Source organism: Solanum stenotomum, chromosome 4, assembly GCF_019186545.1.
Source record: "Solanum stenotomum isolate F172 chromosome 4, ASM1918654v1, whole genome shotgun sequence".
In the NCBI taxonomy this organism is placed as follows: Eukaryota; Viridiplantae; Streptophyta; class Magnoliopsida; order Solanales; family Solanaceae; genus Solanum; species Solanum stenotomum.
The window spans coordinates 20,172,149-20,182,027 of record NC_064285.1 but is presented as its reverse complement, the minus strand read 5'-3'; the positions used below and the strand labels follow the sequence as shown (position 1 = coordinate 20,182,027).

The following is a 9,879-nucleotide window of genomic DNA, read 5'->3' as shown; positions in this document are numbered from 1 at the left end:
AAAATGAAGATACATTATATAAGTAACACTTTTCATCATATTTCATTATTTGTGTAAATTTTAAAAAGTTTAGTCATTGTCAGAATGTCAGTAATGGAATCATAACTAATAGTAGGTCTTTTCCACAATCCATATATGAATATAACACATAATGTTATTTATAATATTTTTTATCCCGACCAAATTGATGTAATATCTGATATAGTGCATATAAATTGAATATTTGTTTGACCTTGAGTTTCTACCGATACAATAATATTTGCGCATACCTTTTAGTTTGCTCTTATATATGTAAGACACCAAAATGTCAGTCATTTGGTATTTTTCCTTTTCCTCCACATCAACCTACTGTTTCTGTTTGTTGTATTTTGCCCACCTCCAGCAAAAATATCTTGGTAAATCTATTTTTTTTTTCAATTAAAAAGCTTATTTCTGTCATTTGCTACCATTTAAATGTTTATATATATTTGGTCTAGTTTGGGATATTTATTGTACATTATCTAATTGGTTTATTTCTTCTTCTTTTTGTTATAAGATTGTTAACTGCTTTTTTACTATAATTGTGAGATATGAAAAAAGACTACAAATATCTAATTTTCATTGGACATTTAGTAAATTATAATTGCATACCTGTACTGTGATTTCATTGTATAGTATAATTTTCTTTTTAAAATTATGTAACAATAAATATGGGATACACGTGCCGAAAGACTAGTATATTGATATCTGTGAATAGCACAATACATAATATTGATGCAAGATCTTACCAGGGAGTTTGCCAATAGACTCTGATCAAATTTTACAAAATTTGGCTACTGATATTGCATAAACCAAGCAACAGAAGAAATACTACATGAAAATGAAAGAACAAATAAGTAGTTTATCCAATAAACATGTGTTAGTAGTGTTACTAGCCACAAAATGTAATGGTTTTCATTATACATTACATTTGATGGCAATATTAGCAAGCACTCTGTACAAAGAGCTTGGGTTGCCTCCGGACGTATAAATGCCTTGATTAACAATGCGGGCCTTAGAGGAAATATTTCATATATTTAGAAGTTAATTAAGTAAATAAAATGTAATCTCTGTACAAAAAGTAAATCTTTTAGATGAGATGTCACACACTTTAACATGATATGAGAGCAAATATAAGTCATAAATTTGAATCTCTAAAAAGTTCAGACTAATGTTGCACCTGAAATTTGAACTTAATTAAGAATTTTGTTGGTTATTTATCATCATATATAATTCATGATTCTTCAGAATATGCATCCAGCAATATTTTACAAATTTGGCCCAAAAAATAATTAATAGTGTTAAGATATGGCACCTCGGCCTAACACAACCCCAAAAACTAGCTCATAAGGGGAGGTTTGTCCAAGTTTATTTAAGCGGACAACATGACTTAGCATTTAGAGTAGAGTTAGGTTCATTGGTCATAACTTAACATGGTATCAGAGTCAGCTTCATCCCCGTTTGGGATACCGATCCACTCTCTAGTTGGGCCTAGACATGAAGAGTGTGTTAGAGGGCCTGGACATGAAGAGCGTGTTAGAGTGGGTTAAAGACCCACATTGGTTGGGGAATGAACAGTTGTTTTGCTTATATGGACTTGAGAAATCCTCCCCACATAAGCTAGTTTTTGGGGTTGAGTTAGGTTCAAGTGCTATATCTTTACATGGTATTAGAGCAAGGTTCATCCCTGTTTGGGCTCTCGGTTCACACTTCAGTTGGGCCTGCGCATGAAAGGGGGTGTTAGGGTGGATAAAAGTCTCACATTTGTTGGGGAATGACCTGATGGTCTGCTTTTATAGACTTGGTCAATCCTCTCCTCATGAGCTAGCTTTTGGGGTTGAGTTAGACCCATGTATCATATCTTAACACTATTTATTCTTTTTTTGGGCCAAATGGTTCTACAAGCATTCATAAAATGAACTGCGGTTCTGCAACCATGCATAAAATGCCTGTGTGTTTCCCTTACCAGTAAACTGAGATAATTGTGGCTCTCAGCCTGATTGCACCAATATATACACACTGTTAATTAGATGAGTTTCAAACTCTTTCACACCTATGTGGTACTTTCACAATTGTGAGAAATATAGAAGAAGAATATTATTGAATTGTTGTTGTCTACATTATTATAGAGAGATGCTATTTATAGACACTAGAATACAATCATTTACCAAGTGAAATACTATTTATTATTTACTATTTCTATTTCTATTTCTATTTGTATTCATATTCCTATTCTAAATAGGATTGTATAAACATATTCTTATTCTAATAGGATTGTATAAACCTATTCCTATTCTAATAAGATTGATGCATAATGTCGATAAAACACAAAGTGAAAAATTACATTGTTGAACTTCCCAAACCAAACTTGCAAAGATTGTTTCAGACCATAGAGTGACTCACATAATCAATATATAAAGCTACTAAACTCCCCTTGAGCAACAAAGTGCTCAAAATCTAGTATAAAATATATGGATCATGTTGGAATCAATAGATGAGTCGATATTAAACAAGTCACCAAAAAACTGGCCGAAACATGCTCATATGCTGGAGTATTAAAAGTGGTCACAATCTAAGAAATAAAATTATATGGGTAGGGTCGGAATGATGTCACGACCAACTAGAAAATAGAAATTATATAGGAAAGGGCAGATTGATGGCACGACCTTATTGAAAAAGAGAAATAAAATAGGTAGGGTCGGAATGATGGCACAACCCTGCTGAAAAAGAGAAATTATACGGGTAGGGTTAGAATGATGAGTCACTAGATAGACAAATGAAACTATGCAAGTCAAATATGAGGAGTCACTGAAAAGACACATGATGCTATGCAACTCAGATATGAGAAAATAGTTTGGAAAAATCTACGATGCTACACAAAATAAATATGAAAAAGTAGTCACTGGAATGATGACACAATGCAACACAAATTAAATATGAAAAAATAGCCACCGAAAAGATGGCACGGTGCTACAACTTAGATATAAGAAAGTAGTCACCGGAATAATGGCACGGGCCTACATAAATCAAATATGAGAAAATAGTCACAGAAAAGATACACGGTGACCCAACTTTTGCTAACACAATTATTGGCCAGACTCGCGGCATATATGAGTAATAGCCACCCGCCGGCAGCGGAAGCTCTTTGATTTTCTACCAAGATCGTAGAGGCTCTGTTACCATGTGAGAAATATAGGAGAGGAATATTATTGAATTGTTATTGTCTACATTATTACTAAGAGACCCTATTTATAAACACTAGAATACAATCCTTTACCAAGTGGAATACCATTTACTATTCCTATTTCTATTTGTATTCCTATTCCTATTCTAAATAGGATTTTATAAACATATTCCTATTCTAATAGGATTGTATAAATCTATTTCTATTCTAATAAGATTGTATAAACTTATTCATCTTCTAACAATAATCAACAATTGCAAAATAATCATGGTTAAAAATTAGTGTAGTCTGAATCTTTCACACCTATGCATGGTTCTTTTTTAATTTCATGTTGAAACAAACAGCATCACATAAATTGGATAAAGCGAGTATATCAATGAAGAGAACATTGTTTCTATCTAAGTGTTACCATTAAAAAAACAACAACTAAACATGAGAGTTGTGCATTCTTTAAGGAGTTGATTCAAAGACTTACAACATGATCTAATGGCACAATGCACCACCTTTATTTGCATTCCTAAAAGCACCCTTCTCTTTCAAAAGATTCACACAAAGTATGTCATAGATATTTATATTCTATTAAATAAAAATCAGAAAAACGTAGAATTTCACTAAGTCAAATGTACATTCAATCTATAAGTAGGAATAGCCATTAGATGTTGAGCTCGAGGTTTCACTAAACCGAATCAAAACAATGAACCAATTGTGCTATCACTAGGCGCACAATCGTGAGCCCTAGTTGTAATGCAGAGCAACTTCTTCTACCAGAGCCAAATGGTAAAAGTTGAAAGTCACGTCTATGAAGGTCAATGTTGCTATCAACAAACCTTTCTGGCATGAACTTCTCGGGCTCGGACCAAGCTTTTGGATCTCTTCCAATAGCCCAAGCATTTACATAAAGTCTTGAACCTTTAGGTATATCAAAACCATCAACAATGCAATCTTCAATTGATTCATGAGGTGGCAATAGTGGTGAAGGGGGGTGCAGCCTAAGTCCTTCTTTTATAACCATGCCTAAGTACTCTAGCCTTTCAAAGTCCGACTCTTCCACCATTCTATTCATGTCAACTGCTTGTTCCAGCTCATTTTGTAGTTTCTTTATAACCTTAGGATGTCTTAAAAGTTCTGAAACAATCCACTCAATTGCGGTTGATACAGTGTCTGTTGAACCTATTAGCAAGTCCTACATATATAGGGATATCTTTTTCAGTTTACTCAAGTCATAATAAAATTTATCACAAGTACAATACTATGGAATGGCCCTACGCTACACAAATCTGAATTAGTCGGTCTAGTGATACTAGATGAGTAAAAAAGATTTAAGATTTTATTTTTTTGAATTATAGAAGTTAAATCCAATTAATAAGGTAGATGGAGTGAAATCCATTAACATTACCAACAAGACAACTTTGACATCGCGACGATCAAACTTGAATTCAGCTTCTCCAGATTGCATAATAGTCATCATAGTATCAACCATATCCTTAGCTTGATTCTTCTCCTTTAATTGAACATGGTCATCAATAACTTTCTCGAAAAATTCATCAAAAATCTTTGCCAAGTCCTTCAAACGAGCTATAAATCCCTGCAAATCAAACACACTAAGGAAAGGAAAGAACTCACCAATATTTGGTGATGCCACTAAAAATAAAGTCTCTTCAATTATATTTTTAAAAACCCTTTCATCAAACTCCTCTTCCATATACTTCTTCCCAAATACCATTAAACACTACATATTCGCGTTTAGAGAGGCAAATTTAGCACTAAGATCAACCTCAACATGATTAGAAACTGCTTGTTTAATAAAATTCACAAATATTCCAAGCTCTTGTTTTCTCATAGACCGAAATGAATTGATCTTGATGTTACTAAGCAATTCTAATGTGCACAATTTTTGTATTTTTCTCCAATGAGGTCCATATTTTCCGAAAACCATATCTCTTTGATCATATGCAATGTATTGAGCAGTTATATTATATGGTCAACTGGCAAATATAATAGCGTGTTTTTTCAAGAAATGTTCAGCTGCACAAGGAGATGAAGCAACAATTACAGGTGCAACACCTAATCGCATACTCATTATGGGACCATGTTTTTTTTCCTATATGATGAAGAGCTTGATGGAGAATTTTGCCTAATACCATATGGAGATTTCCTATAATTGGAAACCCTTTAGGACCTGGAGGAAGTTTCATTTCCTTTTTCATGAATATGTTGTACAATGCTTGAACAAGGTATAGCACTGCAACTACTACTGCAAGAACTCGCTAAATAGAAACCATTGATGTAAATTTATGTGTTTGTTTCCTAACTTACAAACATTTTCTTCTTATACAGAAATCTGATGGCACTTAACTAAGTTCTACATATATTTATACACTTAATTATATCATACATAGAGAATTAAAAACAATATTGACCCCATATTATGCATATAGGGAAAGTAAGTAGGCGTTTAGACTTTGCACATAGATTTGTGTTGAAGTGTATGACCATCTCATTTAAAAATTTAAGATTTTAGAGAGTGCAAACTTTTATTAGTTAAGTATATTCTCAGCACACCCCCTCACGTACGAGCCTGATTCTTTTTCATGGGTCAAACATGTGATTTTTTTTATATGGGTGGTAGTGAGATTCGATCTCAGGACCTCTGCCTATTCTAATACCATTTTGAAGTGTGTGATCATCTCATCTAAAAGCTTAAGCAATTACAAAGAGCACACTTTTATTATGGGCAAGCCCAAGTGTGCTGCTTTAAAGGGGAACTTCAAGGGCCTACTTGGGCATGTCAAATGAGTGTCCTAGGTAACCATATGAGTTAGGGAGCTCTATGGGCGGCGTGTGGATCGGTAGCCAGCATTGGTCATCCCAACATGCAGGAGGCTTGCTATTTGAAATGATGGGATCTCCAGATCGTCCTTTTTGGTGGAAAAAGACCTCCTAGCCGATTGAGCAATTGATGGACTTACTCATGAGCCTCGTCAGTTATTTGTGAGCTTAGCAAGGTTTCAACTAGGCGAGAAATGGTACGTTGGACTAGACGTGCAGTCGTGAGGCGACGCTGCACTATGTGACTTGCATGCATGATACGCGGGCTATGCCCTAACACAAATGAAGGCATGACAAGGACATGCATGGCTAAGGCCAAGGATTGGAAGTTTCCCTACTTAGGCAAAACAAACGAAAGTGTGCATGCACGAGGAGTCAGACAAGCTTGATGATAAGACTATGCATGCGGCAAAGATGCTTAGGTCTAAACATGAAACAAGTATGTTTGTAGCCAAACCCCATGGCGCACATGGAAGTGATCCAGCATGTAAGGGTGTGCTACGTAGGTCAAATTCATATCAGTGACATAGCTAGACATGAGTTTGGCCGCACAGTGAGGGGAGTATTGGGGCGAACATGTCCATTGGTACAAGGATTGTTCTGAGGAACCTAGGAAAGTTGAATTGCTGGCCCTAAGCTATTTGAAGATTTGGGCGTCGCATGGGTAAATTGTGTGCCACAGATGCAGTTGAAAATAAGCATGTGACAAGTGGTATCAAAGCAACTTTTTTGCAAATGCATGAGTAAATTGGGAACTTCTGCGCAGAGACTATGTCAAAGAAGAAATAGTTGTTCTCCATGCTCATTAAAATTGGTGAACCCAATGCTACTGTTTGAGAAGGATTGGTTGCATACGATGAAGTTAGATTGAGTTGTGTCAGTAAGGACCTACGACAAATAGGATCACGCCCTTTCACAGACGTTAATTCTGCATTTGTCTCTGTGAGTTGATTCTCATTTGAAGCATCCAAATGTGATCGAGGTATCTTCGAGGGATGGCTTCCAATCAATGGGTACTATTTTTACATGGATTATGTGAAGGCATGTTTGGTTGGCTTGCCGCGCCATTGTGTAATGTTGTTTGGGTGTTGTTAAAATATTGGACAAATGGATAGCTATTGCTCAAATTTCCTAGATTGTGACCAATCACTAGTTTTCATGAAACCCTGCGAGCAGTATATTTGCAGCTTGGTGAGCAGTTGACAATGAAAGTCAGGTGAAGATGGTGAGTGCATGAAAATCTTATCGGTATGGGTGTTTTCATGTAATGCGACGAGTTGACTTATCATCCATGAAAGATTCAAGGCTTGTGAAGATGAAAGGATTGTGCAGATAAGTCAAGTGGCCAGCAAATGGGTCTATGTCTTCCAGGTTGTGCAACCATGTTTCAAGAGGTATATCGCTTGATCGTGTAGAGATCTTACCATAGATACGGTGCACACATTAGTTGATTGTGTTTACAACATGGATGGACTTGAGCCACACCTGAGTGCATCTGTGTCACGACACGAGCCTACACCCTAGACATGCCCGGCACTTAAGAACCATTACTAGTCCCCAAGTGAACCCTCATCTTGGCTGACTACAAGGGGAAAACTAACTCAGGCAATAAAAGGCTTAAAATATAATAAAATCCCTTAAACTCAAATACTTCAACTCATAAAGTCTGAAAGAATATTCAATAGTAATACTTTTAGTTTGTAAAACAACTCCAACGAAGTAAATGTTGAGAGACACCTCGATTCTTTCTATCTATGAAGCCTCTATTGTTCAACATGGATGTTGGGACAAGACCCACAACACTCTAAAAAGACTAAATTGAAAGGGAAAAAGGGGAAATCCTTGGAAATGCAAAGAGGCCCACCAAATAACTTAAATGTCAAATGATCTCAACGAAGAACTTCTTGATGATCCTGAACACCTGCATATGCATCATAATAAGATACATGTCGAATGACATCGGTACATTGAATGTACGAGCATGCAAGGAGAACTGAAAGCATATATAACTGAACTAACAAGATTGGAAGAGTACTCAACTCAACTCAATACAAAAGCAATAACAAAAGATGCAATTTTTAAAGCGTCATGAATAGAAGATATTAACTCAAGGATGTATATAAAAATACCATAAATTAATCTTTACTCATATTTAGGAGATTCTCTAACCGACAACCACCACTATGAGCTATGTGATGATACAACATCTCGCTCACGCTCCCAGAACTGTCATATACCTTGCTAGGGTAATAGAACACATCAAATAAGTGAATCCATTAAGTTATGCTTGAAAGAAATAAGGAGTCGTCTAAAGAGTACGATCCTTTATCCAAGTTGGCTACATGGTTTATGAGGAATGTGAGTTGTCTGAACTCATCCCCATAACGGTGCTCAATACTACTCCCAATAATATATATACTCCTGATCAAATGTATAAAACGTACTCTTTCTCTGGTTTGAGATAATTGCTCAAACTATCCTCTTAAAAGAGGTAACTGCTCTGAAATATCTATGAACTCATAAACTCTTTTTAGAAATCAAAATTTCTCTTTTCTCAATGCAAAAATGATATTTGGGAATACTTATTTCCCTTAAACTTTACTCAAAATGTCTCTTTAAACTTTCCTCAAAAACTCAATTTAAAATACAAATAATGGCTTTAAAGGATTCTCCAGATTTATAACTCAAAGTAAGGTTCATGCTGAAATATATACATGAACGAATCAACTGAAGGATCTCAAAAACAATATAGAAAACTCAATACTAAGAACTCAATGATACTACTCCTCTTAAGAATACTCAATTCATAGGGTGCATGCTGAAATATACCCATGAATGAATAAATTCAAGAACCTCAATTCATAACATATAGCAATTTAATAATTAGGAATATAGTTTCAAAAAGGATCATGAACTCAAGAAGTTAAAATCAACCAAATAAAAGCTCTTGAACTTTTCTCTTAAACTCACTTTGGTTTTTAAATGTACCCAGAGACATGTAATTAGGATATGCAGGGATTTTTAAAGGTAAATAGGGCCTATAGAAGCTAATACAAGGAAGGGAAACGTAGCCACAACTTAAAGGAATATGTGTTGGATAAAACAATGAAAGATTGGCCCAAAACTCCTTGGCGTACTGCTGGCGTATCACCCCAGAGCCTAAAGAACTGATGTTTAGCCTTGGCGCTATCATAGCGCGCCGCGCTAAGCCCCTCCCTAGAACCCCGATGAATTTTCAAGCTTGAATTTGGGCCCCAAATTAGTTTAAAATTGAAAAATTTCTCCTAGACTCTTTTTGATTCTCAAACCCAACAAAATACATGGAACCTTTCATACAATCCTTTTTGAAATATAACTTTTACCAAAGATCCATAACACAAAAGAATCAACAACCTCCATGTTAAATAATTGAACAGAATCCTTTAGATATGACAATTTCTTGGATCAATTATGATGTATGGCATGAGTATGAACAAGTCAAACACTGTGGGAAGCCATACATACCTGGAAAGAACAATGTTCTTGGCGAAACTCAAAAAATCTTGTAGAACGCTTGAAAATCTAGTTTTTCTCCTCTTGGAACCTTGCTTTAATATCTCTAAGTGTTTAGGAACGTGAAAAGGTGGTTTAGCATCTGATTAGATACTTAATTGGGTGGGGAAAAACGTTGCTAGGCTGTATAGGAAAAGGAAAAAACTAAACTACCCTTCTAAAAATAAATGAGACACCTTAACTAGAGAGGCTTCACCCAAACGGGCCAAAGGTATCTAATCAATGGATTATACTACTCGGGTGAGTCATACAAAAATCGGTCATATTATGAAGATTCCCAACTCCATGGACTCTAA

The 9,879-nt window shown here is 35.5% G+C and overlaps 1 protein-coding gene across 1 annotated transcript; it reads right to left on the bottom strand.

The window, feature by feature from the left end:
- Positions 1-3,878: 3,878 nt before the first annotated feature.
- Positions 3,879-4,925, bottom strand: LOC125861340 (cytochrome P450 71AU50-like). Its single transcript, XM_049541260.1, has 3 exons — positions 4,881-4,925; positions 4,599-4,787; positions 3,879-4,385 (listed from the first exon to the last, which is right to left on the bottom strand). The coding sequence occupies exons 1-3, from the start codon at positions 4,923-4,925 to the stop codon at positions 3,879-3,881; spliced, it is 741 nt and encodes a 246-aa protein (XP_049397217.1).
- Between the last annotated feature and the right edge of the window lie 4,954 nt (positions 4,926-9,879).

What these genes read in the sequence shown, in the direction of transcription:
- LOC125861340 (XM_049541260.1), bottom strand. Translation starts at nt 4,925, where the DNA reads ATGGTATTTGGGAAGAAGTATATGGAAGAGGAGTTTGATGAAAGG. An exon ending in AAGAGGAGTTTGATGAAAGG is followed by an intron (nt 4,788 to 4,880) that starts GTTTTTAAAAAT and finishes TTTGATTTGCAG; the next exon opens with GGATTTATAGCTCGTTTGAA. An exon ending in ATGTCAAAGTTGTCTTGTTG is followed by an intron (nt 4,386 to 4,598) that starts GTAATGTTAATG and finishes CTATATATGTAG; the next exon opens with GACTTGCTAATAGGTTCAAC.